Source organism: Lotus japonicus, chromosome 4, assembly GCF_012489685.1.
Source record: "Lotus japonicus ecotype B-129 chromosome 4, LjGifu_v1.2".
NCBI lineage: Eukaryota > Viridiplantae > Streptophyta > Magnoliopsida > Fabales > Fabaceae > Lotus > Lotus japonicus.
The window spans coordinates 17,505,132-17,530,052 of NC_080044.1; the positions used below are offsets into that span (position 1 = coordinate 17,505,132).

At 35.7% G+C, this 24,921-nt stretch overlaps 1 protein-coding gene across 2 annotated transcripts; it reads left to right on the forward strand.

Moving 5' to 3' along the window:
* The first annotated feature begins 936 nt into the window (after positions 1 to 936).
* On the forward strand, positions 937 to 12,822 carry LOC130714780 (3beta,22alpha-dihydroxysteroid 3-dehydrogenase-like). Of its 2 annotated transcripts, XM_057564727.1 has the most exons (9): positions 937 to 1,216; positions 2,060 to 2,384; positions 4,880 to 5,029; positions 10,449 to 10,700; positions 11,314 to 11,400; positions 11,526 to 11,604; positions 11,880 to 11,986; positions 12,221 to 12,339; positions 12,429 to 12,822. In XM_057564727.1, the coding sequence occupies exons 1-9, from the start codon at positions 996 to 998 to the stop codon at positions 12,541 to 12,543; spliced, it is 1,455 nt and encodes a 484-aa protein (XP_057420710.1). In that variant the 5' UTR covers positions 937 to 995; the 3' UTR covers positions 12,544 to 12,822. The 2 variants fall into 2 exon arrangements, with proteins under 2 accessions (XP_057420710.1, XP_057420711.1); XM_057564728.1 differs by lacking the exon at positions 4,880 to 5,029.
* The last annotated feature ends 12,099 nt before the right edge of the window (positions 12,823 to 24,921 follow it).

Consider the following 24,921-nt stretch of genomic DNA (forward strand, 5'->3'; position numbering starts at 1 on the left):
TTATGGCAAATCTCAAGCAACAAGCAAACAAAAACAGAAACTGCCCCATCACACAATTCAGATCGATTTCAGACAGATTAGGGGGTTTGAGCTCCATTCAAAAAGAGAGTAGCTGAAGTCTTTTACCTTTGCTTTGAGCCACCCCTAACTCTTAATTACCACTTGAGTCATCATTCGGTGAAGCTAATCCATCGCCGGCCACTATCAGTGCTAAGCAGTATGTGGTTGACCAATGAGTTTTTTCCATTCAAATAGTTGGGATCGAATTTCAACCACTTGTTAAAGAGACAAAGTGTTGAACACTTGAACTACTACGTCAATCCATTTATTTTATAAGCCAAAAATATATTCATAGCTAGCACAATGGGTGCTAGAACCCAACATAAATATAAGGCTTAATAGCTATTTTGGTCTCTCACTTATCACGATTTTACACTTTTTGTCCCCAATAAAAAATTAGCACTTTTGGTCCTCCACGTTGCTTATTTGTTTGCAAAAATGATTCATATTTGGACTAAAACGGCAAAAGTGTGTAAATGTGAGGGACTTATTTTGCTAATTTTTTCCTAGAGGGATCAAAAGTGCAACATTGTGATAAATGAGGGACCAAAAGAGCTATTAAGCAAATATAGAATACAGGTATCAAGGAACCACTTGGAATCAGTGTTAAACAACTAAACCAGAGGCAATTCATTGCAAAATACAAATTATTAAGGATCTAAGTAGCATATTCTGGGTTACATGAAAAGAACCGTGCCCACTTGAGATTAAATTGTTCTCTTAATTAACTGGCAATAATTTTAAGATTGTCTTCTAGTAAGATGAATCTTTCCGCAATTGTAATAGCAAACCCTCGATAGATTCTAATTCTAATAATTTTACAAAACAAATGCATGTGGACGGCCCTATATAGTACGGTGCTCTTATTATATAACGTGTTTGTAGTACTTGAATATTCCTTCATATCCATTGTTTTGAGAAAGAGCAACAGCAAGATGTTGAATCTCTCCAGAGAAGAGCTAGTGATCGTGGTCGCATTACTCTGTGTAGGAATAACATACCTGGCTTCAAAAGCTTGTAAAAGAGCTTCTTCAAACGAGAGAGAAGATATCCCTGGACGTCTGGGGTTACCTTTCATCGGGGAAACTTTTTCTTTTCTCTCTGCCTATAATAGCACGAGAGGAAGCTACGATTTTGTTACACCTAGGCGATTAAGGTAAGTGATTAAAGTTGTAAAAAGAAGTGGAAGGGAAAATAATTTGTGAAAATAATATTATTTATTTTTTGAAAATATACATATTTAAAGTCACATCATCGATATACACATTTTAGTTGTGGTTCTTGACCGCCATAAAAAAAAATCACACTTAAATGTGATGAGTTAAAAACAAAAGGAGCATTTAGCAGGTTCTAAACCTTCGCAAAACATTTTCCTTCAAAATTTTCGGACAAAATCTTCCTGCAAATATATATATGGTTAAAAAATTTGCCCTAAAGAGAAATTCGTAAGAAAATTCGCAAGTAATATTTGTAAGTAAATCTGCAGGAATTTATCGAAGCTAAAATTCACATGAAATCATATATGTCCCCCTTATAACACTCATCCTGTATGTCTGAATATCGAGACTGAAATGAAAGCGTTCATTCAATCTATTTATTTGATTCCGTTGAGTATTTTGCCTTGTATATTATACGAATTGAATGTACATTGAGAAAACGTTCCAAAAAATAAAATAAATAGAGTTGTACTTTCATAGTTAGTTACATTTTTAGTCATTCTAATTTCAGCTGCGGTTTTAGTCCAGTATTAATTTTTTGAGCACATTTAATCACTCAGTTTTTATAGGAATAAAGTGGAGTCATTTACAAAATAACCACTAATAGTGAAGAAAGCAAATAATCATAAGCTGAATATTCAGAGCTAAATATTTGTTTAGACCAATTAACATATATAAAGATTATTGTAGAGTTATTTTAAATTCTGTAATTATATATGCCTAAGTAAACTGGAACTATGAGCAAATATAAGTCGTATAACTTGCTTACTTGATGTAAATAGGTTTGGGAGGTGGTTCAAAACAAGGCTATTCGGCAAGATCCATATCTTTGTTCCTAATTCTGAAGGTGCAAGGATAATACTTGCTAATGATTTTGTTCTATTCAACAAGGGATATGTAAAATCATTGGCAGAAGCTGCAGGAAAGAATAGCTTATTTTGTGTACCCGTTGAGAGCCACAAAAGGATGAGGCGCCTTCTATCAGAGCCATTCTCAATGACTTCCCCATCTGCATTTATCACAAAATTTGACAAAAAAATGTGTGCAAGGCTGCAAAAACTTGAAGAGGGTGGCCAAAGTTTCAAGGTGTTGGACTTCTGTATGAAGGTAAAAATGAAGATTTACATCTTTTGTATATACGCAATGTACCAAGTAAGCATACATTACCTCTTTAAAAAAAAAAAGCATACATCCGTACCTCTTATCAATCTCATTTATAAGTTGCTTTTAATTAACAAACTCACATGAATTAAGAAATTTAGTTAAATCATGTTAACTTTTTTTGAATTACCCAATCGGAAAATTGAATTAAAGATCTTAGAGCATCTCCAATGGGAGTATGTAATGTCAAATACATACCCCCACCAATACATCTATTACCATTGGAGCATATTTTTAATTTCAACATGGTTAGTGAGGGTATGTGAGAGTAGATACTCAATTTAGTCATGAAAAGTGTGTTTGTATTTATTATTGCTTAATGTAAAAGGTTTAAATAAAACTTGCAATTAATAAATAAAAAAATTATATAAACTTTTAAGAGTAGTTGGGTTGGAGTAAAAATTAATAAAATGATGTAGATGATGTGACATTATTAAAAGTTGTAAAAAGTAAAATGTAAATACTTTAGTAAATATCATGCTTAAAGATGCTCTTAGAAAACAAATGCAAAAAATAAATTTTCTAACGGTTTTTGGTCTTAAATCTTTGGGCTATCCTCCCACAAACGAAATTAAATTGTGAATTTGACAGAATCCTTTTATAAAAAGTAAAATAAAAATTAGCAAGATTTAAAGTCAAGAGCTTGCTCTCCTATTTTAAAATTCTTAGCCTTCGCAGTAGCTTCATCAATATTATCTACCAAATAAAAGATTTGTTTGGAAATACCATCTAATTGACTAGAAAGAATCAATTTAAACTCTCTGTCGACCAATATATATTTCTCCGGCGAGCCAGTAAATACTTCTGCTACAATTAGAAAAAAATTTAATTTGAAATATTAAGTATAAATTAAAGGCACACTTTGAAGAATATACTTCATAGATATTTTACACTGACTTATATATAGTAACATGAAAAATTCTAAAATATTTGGTTGTGGAAATATCCCATGATTTTTTTTCGATAGAACTTAAGCATTGTATGAGATGAGAAAAAGCTTGAGACCAGCCCTCTCAAGTAGGCAATAAAAAAAAGACAAACAAAGATCAAGAGGAAACCTCCTAAAAAAGGGCACTAAGCGGGTTCACCCTATTACAACCAGTTTTGGCTAAGTAGTCTGCGATGGAGTTAGCCTCTCTATAGATTTGGACAACACCAACACACACCACCTCTTCCATGAGAAGATCAATCAGATTTAGAACGCTCACCAGCTTCCATGGCCTGTTATTTTTATCACCCAACCTACTGTGAGTGTGGAATCGCTCTCAATTGCCACATTGAAGAGTGAGTGTTGTTTGCAGAATTGGGTGTAAACCATGATAAATGTTATATAAGAATACGTAGTAAAATTGCTACACATAGTGTAAAAAAATTAAGGGTTAAATATGCTTATCGTCCTCTAAAATTGTGAATTATTGATTTTTATCCCCCTTTAATTTTTCATTGATTTTAATCTCCTTAAAATAGCGAACTATTGAATTTGGTCTCTCAATTTATTTTTGGGTTATTTTGTGGCGAGTTAAACTATCACTAACACATTTTATGGCAATTTAAAAACCATAATTAATACATAAAAACCGTCATAAAATTTAGTGGTGGTTTAAACCGCCACAAAAATGAATGAGGGACCAAGTTCAATAATTTGCTATTTTAGAGAGACCAAAATTTATGAAAAACTTAAAAGGAGAATAAAATTAAAAACTCACTATTTTAGGGGGAAAAACACATATTTATCCCAAAAATCAGGACCAGTCCAAGGCCAAAACCACCTAAGTAAGGGCTTTAGGCACCCCCAAAAAAATTTACTTAGTAAAAAAGACCCCCAATTTTTTTTTTTTTACTAAGTAAAAGATGACTCAAAAAATGATACTCCAGTTCACATACTTAAATATAGTATTAGAATTGATTCTTTTCCAAATGCTTTTATTGTTTATAGAATAATGTTAAAAATTCTTGTAATCGTTGCTTCGGTAGAAAGAAGTTTTTCAAAATTAAAATTAATAAAATCTTATCTTAGATCAACTATGTCTCAAAAAAGATTAAATGTATTAGCTTTATTATCAATTGAAAAAGACATGTTAAATCAAATTGATTATGACAATTTAATAAATAATTTTGCATCTCAAAAAGCTCGAAAAATATAAATTTTAAATAAAAAATTATTTTTACGTAAAAAGTTTTAATAAAGAAATTTTTTTAGGTAAAAAGGCATCACTTAAAAGTTCGCTATAAGCCTCACTTAGTACGTGTTGGGCCGGTCTTGCCAAAAATTAACAAGTATACTTTGATTTTCTTATGAAAGCGCTCCGATATAACAACATTTAGATAGTATTAATTAATTAAATATATAAACATTGTTCAACTCTACATCTAATATCAACTTCAAGTATAGCACAATGTACTTTGGCTCCTAACTCCCATGAAAATTTTGACATATAAAGATGTCATTTGATGGAATTTGTGAGATGCTGATGAGCATCACGGAGGATTCATTACTAGAAAAGATCTGGAAAGACAGCATTGCCGCTGGTGAAGCCATGATATCTATTCCTGCCATGATTCCGGGCTCCAGATACTATAAGGGCATGAAGGTTAGTGACATTTAGATAAATAAATTCTCTACAGTTCTTTTAAAATGATAAGTACACTACTAGAAAAACTACTTTTCACATTGGGTATTTTTGAGTTTTTACATCGATTTTCGTCCGATGTAAACAAGGGTGATGTGGTATGTATGTTACTTTTCACATCGGGTTTGTAACCGATGTGAAAAATGTACATTTTACATCGGTTTCTGTCTAAATACCGATGTGAAATGTATACCTTTCACATCGGTTTAGACAACCAACCGATGTGAAATGTATTTATACAAACAACCGATGTGAAATGTGTACCTCTCACATCGGTTTAGAAAAACAACCGATGTGAAATGTATACCTTTCACATCGGTTTAGACAACCAACCGATGTGAAATGTACATTTTTCACATCGGTTTAGACAAAAAAACCGATGTAAATGCTCAACTTTTTTTTCATCTTTTTTTACACGAATTTGACCTGAATATACATTTTTTTTTAATGAAAATTTATTAAAATAAAAAGAGATCTTGAGAACACACTCTCTCAAGTGAGTTAAACATGAAAGGTCTATATAACCAGCAAAAAAAAACAGAATAGCCTAAAAGAACTAGAACAATTCAGCAATTCTAGTTCTTTAAATGTAGTTAAACAACAACAGTTCAGAAAATTAGTACATAAAATAGTTAAACAGAATAGCTTAAAAGAACTAGTACATCAAATAGTCAACAACAACAGTTCAGCAAATTAATGCCCCAAGCAGGAAAGCCACCAGCACCATAAGCATAAATTAGGAGAGCACCGGAGACAAGAAACTTTGAACCCTATAAACAGATGCAATAAATACAGAGATGAGCAATCTATGAGATAATGTAGTTGAGAAATATTAGCTAATTTAGAAACCAAGTTGCCCAAACTTTAATTCAGACTGTTTAGGCACAAACTTTAAATACATACCAAATAAATTCTAAGGTTTAAGCAAGTCAAGAAAGCAAGTTCCCCAACTGTTTCGCAAATCATACAACTCTTGTTCTCTTAGTTCCGTTGGATCATTGAATACCTACAATTTGTACAATAGGTTAAAATACCAATTTTGTGACATTTTGATGAAGAACTCAAACAATGAGACAAATAGGGAGACAAACATTTGTAATACCTCCATCCAAGACTTAGTAATAAGCATTCAAATTAAATAAGCCAAAAACGAATCACGAATTCAGAGCCAATTTTAGAAAATAGTTTTAAAGTGAAAACAAACTTACAGCAAGATGGAAGAGTTTTGCAATGGCCGGAAGAGTTTGTCGGAGCTAGAGTGGCTGGAAGAGTTCGCTGAATTCGTGAAGAGGAAGGTGTAAATCTGAGACGTCTGATAAATAACAAAAACATGGAAAGTCAATAAATAAATGGACAGATTAGCATTTTTGAAATGAATGATGGAACATGAAAATGGTAACCAAGTAAACTCACCAATAGAAAAGTCAACTAGGCCAGCAGCAACCGCTAGAGCTGAACCACTTAAAGAACCTCCAGGAATGCAAGACGACAACAGAGGATTGGTTGGTGTCCCATAATGCTTGTTCTCACCAGAAATCATGTCATGCCACCCACAATAAGTGAAATTAAATCACTTCTGAATCAGCAATCTAATTGATTCTTATGTAGAAAGCATCATAATCATTTCTAAGAATCACTTTAAGAAGATGCTTGAATGAAGAGGCAAGGTTCATGAAAATGAGAAGAAAAGGTTAGCACAAGAGCCAACTAATATCTGGAAAACTAACACAGTGACACAATAACCCAACAAAGAAACAAAGATAGAACCTAGCAATTACACAACACACTCTAATTGCATAATCTACTGCCCACCGCTATCAGATAAGAAAATGACCCAACACTAGTCAGCAAGGCTTAAACAAACCTGTGTCATGTTTGTGGCAAAAACCATAGCAACATTGTGTGCTTTACATGTTATATAAAATAGCAAGTACCAATCAGTTTCTTGTATAGGGGCACAAGTACCAATCAGTTTCTTTTGTCAATTATCACTATCACATAAATATCATCTTATGCAGTTATGGTTTATCACTAACATCACTTCGCAGATGGATAGCAAAAGTTGGAACAACTTGGATTTCATATAAATAAGATCGCCATATTAAATAGCAGCTACCATTAGACATTTGCATCCAACAATGCAACATAGCTACATGGGTACCCTCACCATGGGATATATGGGCTATACAACTTACATCATAATTGAGATTGTCATATCAGGAATGTTACAGGCTAAGACAATCTAGAGACACGCAGCATTCACACCAAATTTTAGAGATAAGTGAATACTGAAAACCCCAATCAAGCTAAGAAACACCAAACTACTATTTTCCCGTTTTATTGGGAAGCCACTTAAAACCTCAAATTTTCTTAGATACACACACACATACATGCTGAATCAGGATGAAGGGAGCCTTACCTTGTGCTCATCTAACAATCCACATGCTGAATCAAGATGAAGGAAGAAATTCAGAGAAGCTTCCAAATCTCAATAGCTTCGCCTGCAAGATGAAATGAAGAGGAAAAATTGGATTCATTGCTTTTTCTTTTTCATTAGATCAAGTAAGAATTAACAAAAAAAAAAAAATTGAGGTATCAAACTTTGGGGTTTCTTGTGGTTGTGGGCTTAAGAAAATCTTCAGTTGTTTTGGGATGCTTACAATCTGCAAGTGAAGCCAGTGAATCTCAGAGCTTCTGCTTCTGCTTCAGCTTCTGCAAGGGATGCTTCAGCTTCTGCTTCAGAGCTTCTGCTTCCCCTGAATATGATTATGCACCAATGTGTCAAGTCTTCACTTGACAAAACCCTGCTCAAATAACAAATCAAAAACACTGACACATGTAAAAATTTGACAGTCATGCCAATGAGATTAAAACAGGATATACTTAAATTTTCCAAAGCAAAGAGGTCCGAAAGAAGAACCAGAAACCAAACACCCCAGTCCCCACCACAAACAAGCTAATAACTGATGGAATCAAAATATTTAATTAGTTCACCAATACAAAAAACGTCAAAAAGCTTGACCAAAATCATTTGGTTCACTCAATACACACACACACACACACACAATATGCTCAGTAACGCATAGTAGTTGACCTAAAAACCACTAAACCCACATGGCTATAATCAAAACCCATATCAAACAATATGCTCCAATCCATGAACCTTCAAAGAAACAAAGAACAAGGAAGCAACGCACCTTAACGCAAGGAATCAAAGTGGAGCACAGAGTTGCACGAGCGACGACGGAAGTGGAGCAAGGGAATTGGAGACCGAGAGAGAATGAGAGTGAGGTGAACGGTGAGCGACGGCGAGCAACGGCGAAACAGGAGCTGCACAACGCACGAGCGACGGCGAGAGCGTAGGCGACTTAGGTTTTCAACGGCGAAAGAGGAAGAAAGCTTTCAACGTTTTCTAATCCTTTGTATCCTGTGTAAAAACTAAAGAAAAGAGAGACTTTTCCCAACGGTTATATTATAACCGATGTGAAAACTAAAGAAAAAAGGGACTTTTCCCAACGGTTATATTATAACCGATGTGAAAAGTATTTCATTAAAATTTCAAAAATGCCACCGCATTTAGCTTTCACATCGCTTATTCTAAAAACGTTGTAAAAAATGTTTACTAATTACTTTTCACATCAGACATATTCCCAACCGATGTGAAAACTTTCATAAAAGTTCAATATAATTTCAATATTGCCACCGCGTTATCTTTTACATCAGTTAATTTATCCACCGATGTGAAAACGCTGATGTGAAAAGTCCTTTTTCTAGTAGTGGTAGTTACGTTGTATCTAAATTTAAAAAAAAAATATTTACGGACATACGCATTGTGCAATGTAGACATAAAAAGTAAGAAAGAAATAGAAGTAATTAATGTGATATATAACAGATTAGAGAAATAGAGAAAAAGATATGATATATTTCGTATTTGTAACTTGTAAGTATGAATATTATTAACTCAAATTTCCTCCTAAGATTAAAGTTAAATGATGTCAATTACATGCTTCTTCCAATTATGAGTTAAAAAGAAAACTTTTTTTACTATATATAGTTGTACTTAAGATGGAATGACAATTCGAATTCAAAAAAAAAAAAGATGGAATGACAATTCTAAGGCGGAATATGTTAAAACTTGATTACTCATAAACTATATTTCTAGTGATAATATTTAATTTAATATATATTATTTACAATATACTTCTTATTTGTTAAAATTAGCAAAAAAAATTAATTTAAAAAAAACCATTTAAATTAAGGGAATTGTTATTCAGACCCCCCCACAGCTATTCAGACCCTCATTAATGTATTAAAAGTCCTAAATACCCTTAATGAAAAAAATATAAAAAAATCCTCACTCTCTTCACATTCTTTCTCTCTCATCTCTCCTTACCTCTCTCCTCTTTCTTCCACCCAACACCACCCACCACCACCCACCACCACCCACCGCCACCACTGCCACCATCGCCGCCGCTGCCACCACCACCACAACCACAACCTCCATCTTCTGTCGTTTTTGAAAATATCCAACTTTAGGGAGTTGCTTCTGTCGTTTTTTTTTTCCTGCAAATAAACGCACTTTAGAAGTGCGTTACGCACGCACTTTAAAAGTGCGTAGTTAACGCACTGTTAACGTGCGAAGTAAACGCACTTTTAAAGTGCGTTTTGCTGCAAATTTGCACATAACTAATATTAGATGATTTTTAAAAATCGTGAGACTACTATAAGGTGTAGGAATTTGAAGATTCTAACTGCATATTTGAGCTTAGAATGATCCTATTACCTTAACTAATAAGTGACAGTCCAAAATTCCTTCCGAAAATTAAACAGGAAAAAAAAAAGAAATATCTGTGTTGCGCTCGCACTTTGAAAGTGTGTGATTATCGCACTTTGAAAGTGTGTGACTATCGCATTTTAAAAGTGTGTGACTATCGCACTTTCGAAGTGCTATAGTGACAGACTTTCAAAGTGCGAGCGAAAAAAATTTAAAAATGGCTTTTTTAGATTTTACAAATTTATCAGGGTCTGAATAGTTGTGGAGGGTCTTAATAACAATTCCCTTAAATTAATGGATCATGTTTTTCTTGGTAGATAAATCCGATATGGATTTGCCAAGCCTGTCCTTGAAAGATGGAAGTCTTTAAAATATTAAAATCACAATCAACATGATCCCTAATAGTTTAAATAAAAAAGACGACTAATTAGTTCTTGAAAGACTAAAATGAAATTTACATCTTTAAGAGATAATTTTACTTATTTTTTAACTAACCGTAAAAGAGTAATCGACTGTATGTATATCCTTAAGGGCGAAAATGACTATTTACTATTTTTTCCAATAATTTTATTATGTTTGTACTAAAGAAATTAGCTAATAATACAGGCTCGTAGAAGGCTTGTGGAAACCTTCACAGAGATCATTGCAAGACGGAGAAGGGGAGAAGAGTCTGCAGAGGACTTCTTGCAGTCCATGTTGCAGAGAGATTTATTCCCAGCCAGTGAAAAGCTTGATGATTCTGAGATTATTGATAATATGTTAACATTCATATTTTCCGGACAGAGCACCACAGCAACAGCAATGATGTGGAGTGTAAAGTTCTTACATGAAAACAAAGAAGTACAAGATATACTCAGGGTGAGATACTGCACACATTATAGCAAAGTTTTTTTTTTAAAGCAAAATATAATAATATATAGAAAGTGTTGATAAACAATCCCTCTCAACATGGGTACAGTAACCTAATCAGCAAAAAGTTGGCAAAAATTCAGTCTCTACGGCAATAACCTTCCAAACACCACAAACACACAACACAAGTGTGCTATAAACCCCCAAGAGACTACCCAAAAAAGCTTGATTACCATTTACCAATTTAAATTATTAGTATCATACTAATTGAACAGTAATAGAATCTTCAGAATTAATTATTCAATATTACTATAAAAGTATATTATAAGTATTACTGTGCATGTTTTGATTGACGTTGGAATTAATTCACAGCTAATTTTAGGGGTTGTTTAGCATCCACCACCTGTTAGATTCAGGTGATGACAGATGTAAGCACAGCTACTAAATTATTGTGAATTAATTATGAGAATCGGCTAGTCATTAACTAATTTGCAAACAACCTGCTATTTTATTGTTATTTTTTGGGAAATTTTATTTCACATGGTTGCAAATTCTATATTTACATGTTGCAAATAATGTATCGGTATAGTCATTAGTCAATGGTATTGATCTTGACTTACAGGAAGAACAATTGTCTTTAAGCAAAATGAAGCCAGAAGGAGCTCCACTTACAAAAGAAGACATCAACAACATGCCCTATGGTTGGAAGGTTAGAATTTAGAATTAAAGACATGTTAATATATAACTTATAAATTGATTACTTAATTGTCTCTAAACTTGGAAGTGCATGCATGCGACAAAATTTTTATATGTCAATCTCCTTGTTCTCCTCAGGTACTTAAGGAAACACTGAGAATGTCCAATATCGTGTTATGGTATCCTCGTGTAGCACTTCAAGACTGCACCATTGAAGGTAAATAACCCAACAAATACGGTTAAGGTAGTCTAAATCACTTAAAAGTAAATAAAGATAAAATCATCCTAATTTTAGATGGACCGACAATATTTTGACATGTGTCCTAAGACACTTGTCAAAATGTTATTGAACCACCTAAATTATGGTTATTTGACTCAATAAATCTTGGAGGATTTATAGAACCTAGTATTTTCATAATTGTTTTCATTAAATTTAGTCTTAACCATACGTCACAACACTTTTAATATGCATAGCCACGTTGTTAATAACAGGGCGTGAAATAAAGAAAGGTTGGCACGTTAACATCGATGCAACTTGTGTACATTTCGACCCTGACTTGTACAAGGATCCCTTGAAATTCAATCCGCAAAGATTTGATGTAATTAATTTTCTCTCTCTCTCTTTCATTCTCTCTTTTAATTTTGCTCATTGTTTTTAGTTCATAACAACTAATAGTTATAAGAGCAATTTTCTCGAGATTTTTTTAACAGACTTTTTTTTTATGTATATCATCCTGAAATTAAATCCTAAACTAAATACTTAATTAAAAGCAGCGTAGCTATCTATCAACTGTGATCTTTCTTTTATTTTCTTGATTCTCTTTTATCTGCAGGAAACTCAAAAGCCCTACAGTTTCATACCTTTTGGAGCAGGGCCGAGAACATGCCTTGGGATGTATATGGCAAAACTGAAAATGTTGATCTTTATACATAGACTCGTGGGGGGTTACACGTGAGTTTTATTTTGCCGTACATTCCAATATTTTCATCCTTCTTTTAACTTGTACAGATGGACAAAAATTAAAATATACTCGTATGTAGGTGGACACTTGATGATTTAGATAATAGCTTACAAGCGAAGGAACTCGTTCCTAAACTAAGGAGTGGTTGTCCAATAACGTTGAAGTCCTTAAGCAAAAGCAGGTCGGAGGCATAAATGGCAACAATATGCAAACAACAAGCTGGGTGGTAGAATAAAAGTTATTGCAAAATAAAATATTGTATTGTTATAAAAGATGAAAGGTTGTCGTAATATGCATTAAGGAGCCAATATTTTCTATGTAACCAGTAAGTATTTATCATTTATCATTAGATTTAAGTTTATTAAGCAGATGCCCGTCAAAAAAAAGTTTATGAAGCAGATGAAAAGCTTGGATGATATTTGCAATGTGTAAACTTGTCTTCAAATACAGTTGAGAGTCGTTTTATGTCTTCATCTTTTCTTTAGTGTGATGTTTTATTTGTTCGTAGGTCAGGCAATAGTACCGCTGATTTTCTTATACTCAGAGGGTGTCTTCTTTCACTTCTTATGTTTGGATTGAGGAATGTCTCTCGGGTTTATAAGACTTTGTTTATTCTGATGTATTGGCCTCAGTGCCAGTTTGATTTTCAATAAATTAGACACATTTCAAAAAAATACAGTTGAGAGTGTTGTTCTTGCTTTATTTATCAATAAAATCATTTGTTGTGCATAAAAAAATATGAATCCGCATTATACGCATATGATCGTTGATGTCAATACAAGAATGTGTTGATTTAGCATCTAAAATTAGCGTTGACCATGACACTGCTTTTATATTTGCCTCATTAGTGTTGGAAAAAACAACACATGAGGTAAATATGAAGAAAAAAAAATCTCCCTCTTCCTAATTATAAGACCTTTTAGAAATTTTTTGGTGTCCTGGCCCTTACTATAAGTCCCCCTTCTAATTCCAAGAAGAAGTTATTATCTTTTTCCATATTTACCCATTGCATTTATTAAGAGAGAGTGAAATTAAATTAAGGAGATAGTGAGATATAATTGATAGAATGATGAAAGAGATATAAGGGTAAATATGAAAGATTCTACTCTCTCTGTTTCAATATAAGTGTCTATTTAGAGAAGATGCACAAATAATAAGAAATGCAATTAATTTTGTTAAATTTTTAAAACATAATAGATATTTTCTCATTTAACCATTTAAAGTGTATTATTATCTCTCATCATTTATAAGGGTTTTATATAGAAAAACATCAATTAATGCTTCATTGGAATTCTAAGTGGACAGTTATTCTGAAACAAATATTTTCTCTATAAGTGGACAATTATTTTGAAACTGAGAGGTCCTAATAAAGCCGAAAAACAACGACAAACAACGACAAGTACAGTATAATCCTATCAGTCGCACGACACCTACCAGATAGCCACCTAGGTAGTGCATACCACAAGACCCAAAAACACCTGGAACACCGTAGTGATTAGACCCAATCCTAAAAACCCAGTAGAAAGCAGAAAGTAAAAAACACACTATGAAAAAAACAAGATCACATGTGCACGCAAAACAACAAACTCCAACACTGCCTCTAGGACAACACCAAGCTCAAGCTGCCTGCCTCGAGGAGAACCATAAACCAAACGCGACCCACCAGCCAAAAACCACGAGACATCCACCGCGGCGGCGCGCCAAGAAGACTCACCCAACCACTAATATGAGGAGAACCCTGACATGAATGTCAACAACTCGGTTGGGTGAGGGGTGGGTCACTGAAAGAACGTCAAAAGCCGCCATCACTTACTGAACACATAAACGCAATCACCAGCCACCAAAGGAGGCCCACGATCCACTCCCGTCAGCACACAGATCCCCCTCCGCAACCACCGTATCTGAAAGCAAGCCAAAGATTCATCTTGTCTTCCGCTGGGCACCTCTTAGTGAACAAATTAGGCGAAGCATCGATCAGGAGAACCACATATACTTTGTTCGACTCATTTTCCAGAGAGAATCGAGCAAGAGAGTCATCTTGAACATCTCTGAAGATAACAACAGGGTCTAAAAACCAGGAGACAAAAAACGAATGAAGATCTGTCCTTTCTACTTCATACACCTCGAACTTCTCTTGCACGATTCTTAAATCAAACAGAGAAGAACCCACCAGCCAAACCTAGACACAGATCTAAAGTTATATGGGCAAGGCAAAACGCAAAACTCGAAACGCGAATGACAAAGACGACCAAGGAGCGCGGGATGGCGTGGCCGACGATGGCCGCTACTACAGAAAGGAGAGGACAAAAGGCAACAGAGGAGGCCTTGATTGCAAACCCATATAAAAGATGCACTAGAAAAGAAGGGAAGCATAGGAAAGAGGAAAGATAAAGGGGTGAGATGAGGGGTTGCCGCTGCGCAAGGAGGCGGCGCGGCGGCCACCCAAACAAACCCTAATCAGCGAGAGAGAAGGCGAGAGTTAGAGAGGGAGAGTCTTTAAGAGAAAAAATTTAATCGAGGGTGCGAAGAATTTAACACGTATATAATTAGGAACAGAGGGAGTATTTTATAGTCATCTTATAATATACTAATTTGTGTCGGTAAAGTACAATTTAGAATTGGGCAAGACAAACACTAAATTCTCCGGCCACTGTAGCGTCCAACCGCTGACAAATAGTGGCGGCCTCAAGCCGACGCTAGGTTTATTCTTCACATCGATTATGTTCGACGCTAAGGTCTACACATGTAAAATCAAATTCGTGGGCAGGAAATCTTGTGGTGACCTAGCCAACACTAATAGTCATAAATTTCTCGATCTGCTCACACTTTCATTATAAGCCTCTATCTCTCTCTCTTCACATTAAGCAAAACATCATTTTCAACCTTCATTTGTCGTTATTCCTTGTCCACCACTCCCCGTTAGTAACCTTCATCTTCATCATCCCTCAAAATTTAAAAGTCGGCCTAGAATATTTCATCACCATCACTGAACTCATCTTTTCCCTCCCCCATCAAAATTAAAAAAACTTAAGTACCTATTAAACCAATGCTTTTGAGATAATTGGTTGTTTGACATGGTATTAGAGCCTCAATGACCAAGCGGTCTAGAGTTTGATCATTGCTGCCCCCAATTCTTCTTATAAAAAGTTGAATTTAAGCACATGGTAGGTGGGTCTGTGCATTGTCCACGCTTCAAGCCCAAAGGGCTCGTGCGTGAGAGGGCATGTTAGAAATAATAATATAAAATCATTCATTTGGTCTTACCCAACAGCTTAAGCTTTTGGGATAATTGGTTATTTGACATTAGACAACACAATTTTTTCAACACTAAATAAGTGTTCCTTATTTTATAATAGGGACCGGTTATTACGTAATAATTGTTGCATATTCCACACAATAGGTTAGATTTTGTCAAAGTGTTACAGTAGAGTACGAGAAACTTACCAAAGGGAGTAGGTAACACTAGAACATGAGACCGTCGAAAACTATTGTGTATAGTTTAGGAAACATTTTTCGTCTCTATGGCTACACTTCTGATTTTTTACGAAAAGCAAAAAATGTTGTTGTGTTAGTGTTGCTCAGTGGCAAGGAAGAAGGAAAGATCTCTAATGATGTACATAATAGTCATACTTGTTAGAAAGAATCACTTTTGGTTTGCATGTCGGGGTTTTGGGGATTGGTGTTGTGAGGGCTTTCTTATTTTCGGAAAGAGAGTTCGAGTTTAGGTCAGGAGAAGATGGGAGTAGTGATGGTGATGAAGATTTTTGGTTTTCTTATTATTTTGAGGGATGACGAAGATGAAGAAAAATGAGGGAGATGAAGATGAAGGTGGGAAAGAGGAAGGGGAAGGAGGGAGGTGACAATGTCCACATAGGATTTAATTTGCTACGTAAGATAATGAAACCCATGTGGAAATGATTATAGGGTGAAAAAATTTCACATAAACATTATGATATCAGGAAGAATATTTTAAAACACAAAGATTTGTCAAGGATGAAAAGTTATGAAAAAATTACACGAATCATTTTAGATGCAAGTGTATAACTGTATAAGTATGGGACTAAAAACATATTCAACCTCTCAGATAAATTTAGTTACTTAATGATAAGAGACAAGATAAAATATTAAAAGTTATCATATTTAAAAGACTCAACTTAGTAATAAATATATATCATTTTAACAAGTGCAATAAGAATCACCTAATAACATTTTAAGGCGGTTTTTGTGTAGTAAGTTTGAATCAGTTTAAGATTTGTAGAATATATTCAGAGAAACACTCAATTATTAACTTGGAGAGGCCAAGTTAAATACTAGTTAGTTTGAAGAGGCAGAGTCATATACCTGTAACTTTTAGAAGCAAGTGGAAATATTCTTTAGGAGTAAGGGGACCGGTCGCAGGGACAGACCCATGTAGAGCTCCAAGAGGGCGATCACCTAAGAGAAAAAATATCCTTACTAGAATAGTATTTAAATGTTGTTTTTGCCCCCTTTAAATTTTTCATACTACATCTTTTAACTAGTACTTGTTAATTTTAATTAATGAGTTAAATTTTTACCCTCCTGACCAACTTTTTTAATTCCACCCTTTACTGTAAGTTGCCCAATTTTTTGGGCGAACCAATATAAAAATCTTATGTGTTCATTTTCTTTATTTTAGTCTTAATATTTCCAATTATACTAACATAAAGGGGAAGGTGAAATATATTTGAAAACTCCTTTCTTTTTTGTTTGTTTTGGGGGGATCAAGTTCCTTGCCAACTATCGACCCCGATCTCTTTTCATTTCTTTTGGGTATTACGGGACTAGCCTTCGTCAATCACACTAAAGCAGAGCACCCAACTAGCTGTAGCCGTCTCAGTAGTCTCATTGGATGGGTAGTCTTTCAAGAAAGCTAGGGAACGGCACGAAAGCGGCCAGCATGCATTGAGTGCAAAAACACTCCCAACAGAAAAGACTAGCTCACCCTTGACTAGGGTCGCGGCCCACATATTATTTCCTAAATGTAGGCTCGTTGCTTAGGGGACTTTTCTGTGTGTTCTTGTATCAAGGATAGAGGGATCTAATCTCTTGTTTTTAGTCCCCATGCCATGCTTACCACCCTTGGGAAGGTGTCATGCTCCCTTGATATGGGCTCCAAAGATCCTTCTCTGGCGGGCATTCCTACCCTTTAGGCTAGGATTTCCTTTTCCTCTTCCCATTCTTACTTCTGTAGGTTTCCCGGTAATAGGGATATCTGCGAAAACTCTGACCCATATCTTACCATTTTTTCGGAAGCCCCCTCGGGCATGCTCTTTGTACAACCAAGCAAAGAGCGAGGGAGGGCCGGAATGGCGAAATCCCAAGAGCTAATCCAAAATCACCTACTCGATTGACAGGCATAGCTTTTGTAGCTGCTTTATCTGCTTGAAGTCGTGTAAACCATAAATGAATTAACAAATATGAAGCAAGACCTACTCCCTCCCATCCTAGGAATAATTGAAGAGAGTTATCTCCAGTCACCAACATTGGCATAAAAAAAGTAAGAATGGATAAATAACACATAAATCGAGGGCTATGCGGATCCTCAGACATATATGAAATGGAATAAAGATGGACCAAGCTACTTATGGATGTAACCACAATTAACATCACTACGGTCGGGCTATCGAACACGGAGTCAGAAGTGAATTACGAGTCGGACCAATTTGCGAATCAAGCGAGCTCCCCTTGCATGCAATGAAGCGAGAAGCACCTTGTATAGGTTGGGCAGAGCTTGAAGAAAAGAAGTGGAGAGAAGTAGGCATGGTGGCCAACCGACGGCAGTGAAATCGAGACAATCAATCGGAAGAGGGTTTAGTTAGGAGTCCGGGTTCCATCCTATAAGTTGAAGGAAGGGAGGAAAGGAAGTTATCTTTGCCCTTAGTCTTGGGTTCAGTGAATAGGGAAATTAGGTTAGTCTCGACTCTAGATTATCCTTGGAGGCGGAAGTAACCTTTCTCTTTCCCATTTCCACTCTATCGAGTATAAGTACAAGGATGATTCAATCGATTCCTAAGACCTTGAAGGGCGAAAGCCCAATCGAACATCAATCACTTCACGGACGCTATTGATTGAGTAGCCAACCCCAGCAAGAATCAAGGGGAGCGGAAAGAAGCTTCGGCTTGCGACTTTCAATCAGAAAGGGAAATTGGAGCAAGGCAAGGGAGAAAGAAGTTGTCCCCTCTTCTCTGGTAACCCGCCACCGCATTTCTAGAAAAAGAGGGAGCGGGGAAAGAAGAACAACACGAATATCTCTGGTAGTCAGTCTATTTCCATCAGCCGGCCGGTGGGAGCGAGAAGTTTGGGATATGTTTGGTGTTTCTTCCATCAATCATTCGGATCTACGCCGTATATCAACAGGAGGGGGCACATCAAGTCTGAAGTCGAATCAAGCAAATGTCCTCTGACATTAGCTGCTTTCCTGGGACTTGCACTTGTTTCTTTTAGATTTAGAGAAGGTTTTGCTCTATTTATGCTATTTCCATCCACTTGGCTATGATTGTTCTTCGCGAGTCTCTTTCCTTTCTTCATGGGAATCAAATGCATATGAAAAATATAAATAAGAGTTCAACCATTAGATTATGAGAAGAGTTGCAAGCCTCGTAGGAACTCGGTCTCTCTAATACATCAATATGGTAGATAGATCAGCCGCTAATCCGCTACTATGGACTTCTTTCCATTGGGCTTCTATTGAATGTAATTAGGCTCATCTCTCTGGTTCATCCTTGCCGGTTGGTTATAGTTCAGATTCAGTGACCATAGAGTCAGTCTTCGGTTTCATATCAGTGTCTACATAAAAGGGCAACCAGCTCACATCCTTACAACGAGTTGTTTAGTCGAATAGATATGGCCTCATTTGAAAAGGAGGTCATTCCCAACGATCCTACTTCTGTCAGAGTCCTTACCTCGGACGACCTATTTGAACCTGATCTGCAAATTTCTATCCGGTAGACTTGGTAAGGTAAAAGGGCCCCGACTTATTTTATTTCCAGAATTAGAGTTCGACCGCAGCTGCCCCTTTTTTGTTTGTTTTGGGGGGATCAAGTTCCTTGCCAACTATCGACCCCGTTTTCGCCCTATTCACCAAGGAATATTTTGCTTGCTTTTGGCGGATTGCTTACTACTAGGTTGGATGGGATGTCAACCTGTGGAGGCACCATTTGTTACTATTGGACAAATTCTTCCTTTAGTTTTCTTCTTGTTCTTCGCCATAACGCCCATTCCGGGACGAGTTGGAATCGGAATTCCGAATTCTTACACGACTCGGTCATCTAAAAAAAAATGGGTGGAAGAGAAGAAATTTTTTCGAGTTAGGGGTTTGGATTCAATTCCATCTTCTTTCTCGGTAATGAGTTTAAATTAGATGGTGAGGATGCAACTAATAAACTACGGACCGAGGGGACTTGACTTATTCAAACCAAACGATATCGGCTTAAAGCCAAGCCTATCACGCACAAGCAGTGTCGGCGTCGCTGCTTGATCGGCGGGGAGAAGCATCTCAAATTATGGGGCGCTCGACCGTCGCCATGCGAGTCAACGCGCCTATTTACTGTGCGCCTTTCTGTTCTCTAGGAACCGGCTTTCACATTTATAACTTTCGCTTCTGAGGTAGAAAAATATTCCATCTGGATTCGAAGGATGGAGGCGGATCGGTCGGGGGAGGGGAATTGCACATTTGGTTTGAAACTCTCTATATAAGAGTCTTAGGTTCTATAAAACCCTATAGTAAGATGCAAGCTTAGTTGAGTTCAGTTACACCAAGTAATTTCATATAGAGAAGTGAAGTAAATAAGAAAGCTCATTGGAATGAAACATGGCATCCATCTTCATCAACTTACAGTAAGCGCAGGGGAGAGAGTGGCTCTCGGGGAGCGGGCACTCATGGAACGTAGCGATCTCAAGATACCTCGAAAGTTGCGAATAGCTACTCCGGGCCGAACCATTCAAATGACGATAACTTAACGCTTTTATCCACTTCTAAAACTCTAAAGATTGCACTTTGGTACTATATCTCAATAATTTGTGCTTGCGTTCAAAAACTGCTTGTATTCACTTTTTGTAGGTTTTGGTTGATGGTCCTTCTTGATGGTTGTTGCTTGGGTCTGGTGGTGCTTAGGAGGTAGTGTCAGAGATGTTATATGTGCTCGGTTCATCTACTCTCTTTTTATTTTCCTTTATTTTTTTTAACTTTTTTATGTTTTTGGTTCTTTATGCATTGGGTCTAATTAAGCTCTATGACATTTGTTGGGGGTCTTTGCAGTTGAGTTTTTTAGTTTGCACGCTTGGGTTGACTCTCTGTTTGACAATGCGACTGATAAGATCTCGTTCGGCTGAACATGTCGTTGCTTTCGACTTTAATAAGGATGTCTCCTTGTGGTGTAAATGAAAGCAAACCTGCTAGTGTATAGATTGCTCAAAGTAATAAAAAGATCGAACCACAGAGATTGCGTAGTTTATGCTCTAAGTTAACTAAATTTGGAATGAAAGAAAGCAAAAATAAAATTAAAAGTAAAAGATGATTGGTTGTTGGTACGCTAGGGATCCAGATTTCGTTAACCTCTCCCTATGTATCTTCCAAATCAGTCATAATTATGAATCAAATTAATTATTAAGGTGCTAAGCCTAACTGTCCACTTATCATTTTCTTGCATAAATGTCTCTTCCAATTAATTAGTGATAGCTAATTCCTTAGTACCTAATCCTAATTAATTAGAGATGAAGTTCAATTCAGTTCAGGCAAACATAAGCAATTTTTACCCTTATTCCTAAGGTGCAAATATCCTTGCTCAATTCCTCCCCAAATCGCTAAATTCTACCAATTTTCCAATTGCATAGAAATTAGTATGACAAACTATTGCAATAGAAAGGTTCAATCAAACCAGAGAAGAAGTTCAAGAACTAAAATAGAAATCATAATCATAACTGAAAAATTACAGAGAAGTAGAAGAAAAATCTATTAAAATTATGTGATCTCTAATGTGCACTACTTTTTAAGTGGTGTAATTTTACACCACTTGCATTAACCTGCTATAATAGGTCAATACATCTTTTAAAAAAATTAGGCTTAAATAGACTTTTAGTCCCTGTAAAATACATCACTTTTGTTTTTCGTCCTTGAAAAATATTTTTTTTTTGTATAACATCCTCCTAAAATGACATTTTTTATTTTTAGTCCTTGCCTTCACATTTTTTAGGGATGCACATGGGTTGGGTTTGATGGATTTTTAGGCTAATCAGGACCCGAACCGATCAAAACTGTTTGGATTGGGTTGGGTTGGATTTTGTGAATTTTCACCTAGGAATCCGAACCAACCCAATCCGACAATCTTCGGGTTGGTTTGGATGGATTAACTGGATTGTTATATTAAAATAAAAATAAATCTAAAATATTGAAAAATATTAAAAAGCAAGTGCTTCAAGTCTCTAACATGCGATTACACGATAAGTGCAAAACTACTGTCTACACACATCTATACAACAACACATAACTAAACAAGTACTTCAAGGTTTTAAATATGACAAGTAATTACAAACAAATTAGTCTCCAAGTCTCCATAAATTACATACCCTACTAGTAGGTTAGGTAAAAATTAAAATTATTAAAAATATATATTAAACAATATATTATTATTACATGATTGGATTTCAGGTTGGGTTGGATGTATTATTACGAAATCCGATATCCGATCCAAAGATGATTAGATTGTAATAAAATTCATCCAATGGACTCGTTTGCCCAATCCAACCCGCATTTTTACCATTGGATCGGATTGGGTTGGATGGATTTATTGGGTTGACCCGGCCCATGTGCACCCCTAACATTTTTCATCCAATCTAAGTTGGAATAAATACAATTAATGTAAGAGTATAAATGAATAAACACAATAATCATTTAACACAATAACTTTTTTTTGTTACAACACAATAACTATTTAACTCATACCATTTCTAATTCGATTTAGATTGGATGAAAAATGTGATAGTAAGGACTAAAAACAAAATGTTCAATTTTGGGAGGATGTAAAAAAAAAGATTTTTCAGGGACGAAAAACAAAAATGATATATTTGTGGGGACTAAACGTTTGTTTAAGCCATTTAACATATAACAGATTTTTAATAATATTTTAAAAAAAAATTGTGTTGACCTATTATAACCGGCCAAAGTAAATGGTGTAAAAATTACACCAGTGTAAAAATGATGTGTATTAAGGAGAACCTTAAAATTAATGAAGAACCAAAGTATTTCTACTCCTTTTAACGTCGTTTTTCTCTCCTTCTACGGTTGCTTCTAGGGATGGCAATGGGTCTCGTACCCATAGGGTACCCGTAAAAAATACCCACGATGGGTAGGGTAAAAACCCGCTAGATGGGAATGAGGTTGGGTATGAGTAATTACCCGCAAAAGATAGTGGGTATGGGTGCGGGCATGGGTACTATAGTACCCAACCCGCCCCATACCCGCACACACATATTATTATTATTATTTAGTAATATATGAACAAATTAACTTAAGCTATAACTTTCAAACTTACTTATTTTAAAAAATTGGTGAGTATTTAAGGTATTCATAATCATTGCTAATTTACTCCCACTTATTTTTGAATTAGTAAGTTAATAACCTACAACTTTAGGACTACATTATAATCCAAAATTAAAAATTAAAGCTATATCTTTCTTGCTTATTCGTTCTAAAAAGAAATATTCTTAGTTGAATGATTTTATTTGTTAAGTATTTGCATAATCTTTTGTATTTATATTAGTATTTTTTATTTAAAAAAGTTAGTTGTATTTTTTGTTTTCTATTAAAAAAGATAGTGAAAAATATATTTTGGTTAGCTAAATTGCGGGTAATGGGTACGGGTACGGGTATATAGGTACCCAAAGGGTACGGGGACGGGCATTCAAGTTGCTACCCACGCGGGTATGGGGACGGGTACAGGTAATTTTTAAAAACGCGGGTATGGGGATGGGTACTATAGTACCCTACCCATTGTCATCCCTAGTTGCTTCTCTCCCCCTTTTCAAGCTTTTTAATCACGTGACTAAGTCACACATAAAAACCTATCTATTGCCATGTGTTGTCTTACAATTGGTGCGCACTTTATAACGCTAGAATCTAATATTCCGCGACACACAGTCTTACGGTAGACCGAACTTGAACGCGCCATGTGTCAGAGGGCAAACCCGCAGCCGTCCATCTCTGCATGCGCACTATATTTCCCGTTGACCATCGGGACTCGATCAGCTTCCTTTTTCCTGATTTTCTCTTTTCCTTTATTCCGAAAATCCTAAATAAAATAAAATAAAACTAATAAAAATATGAAAAATTATTAAAAACTACATAAAAATATTAAGATGCATGAGTAATCCTAAAATGACCAAAATATTCTAAATAATATATTAAAATGCATAAAAATAAACTAAAAAAATAGCTTAAACACCCGGGTCATCAGTAAACATTACGAGGTTGCTGGTTTGAATTGACGTTGCTTGTGGGGTTTTTGCTGCAATGTACGAACATCCGATTCTAGTTCCCGGAGGTTTGCCGAAACTAAATCCCTGATAGCTCAAGAAACTTAAAATAAACGGTCGATGAAGACTTTTTCTATTCGGAGCTTCAGACGAAGAATCCGCACGCATACACCTATTTCTTTCGAGTTTTCTAATCTTTCTTCAGAAATAAGTTTTCTCATCCGACATCAACTGCAAAAAGTAGTTTTTCGGGTAAAATAAATTTACACCGACTTTGGATCGTTTGCCTTAATTCCAAGAAACCTATTTTGAGTTCTGGAATTCTGTCGCCAGAACCTATCTTAGAATTCACAGAGGAAGGCACGGGAAAAATCGGAATCGCGAAATTTTCATTTTTCCGCATTTTCCATCAACTATAAATAGCTTGAAAAAAATCAAAAATTCTCCAACACCATCACCACCAAACCCGCGAGTAAGAGGAGAAGGAGAGGAGAAAATATTTTCGCCGTTTCTTTCCTGATCGCTGCACCGACAGTTGCTACTCGAAGACCTCGAGGTATAGATGTTATTCCTTACTTCTGATCGTCAATTCTGTCGTTTTTCTCTATGTCTTTTTGTGCTCAAAGTTTCGAGCTTTTTGTAAAACTGTCCAAATAACTCGATTTCTCTGTCTAAACTTATTCCTTGCATGCCCAAGAGCATGTTTAGCGGATTACGTTTCGCCGAATCTCGCCGAATTGCCGCCGAGTTTCAATTCTGCTCAAAAACTCATTTTCTGACCAAAGCTTCGCCCTTTAGACTTAAAACTCTCGACTGAGCTTAGCGCCAGTAGGATTAGTTTTCATAAACGTCGTTGGTGACGTCCCCATCTAATTTGTTTTTCGAAATTCCAATTTTGAAATTCCGAGCTAAAAACACTGACCAAAATACCCCTGCGTCAGTTTTCGATCCGATAATTTTTCCGAGCTTTAATTCGCCTTAGTTACGACTAATGAAAACCTAGGAACCAAGTTTGGTCGAAGAAAAAGCGCCGGACACATTTAGTGTGTGTGGCCGAGAACACCCTCAATGGGGGGAGGAAA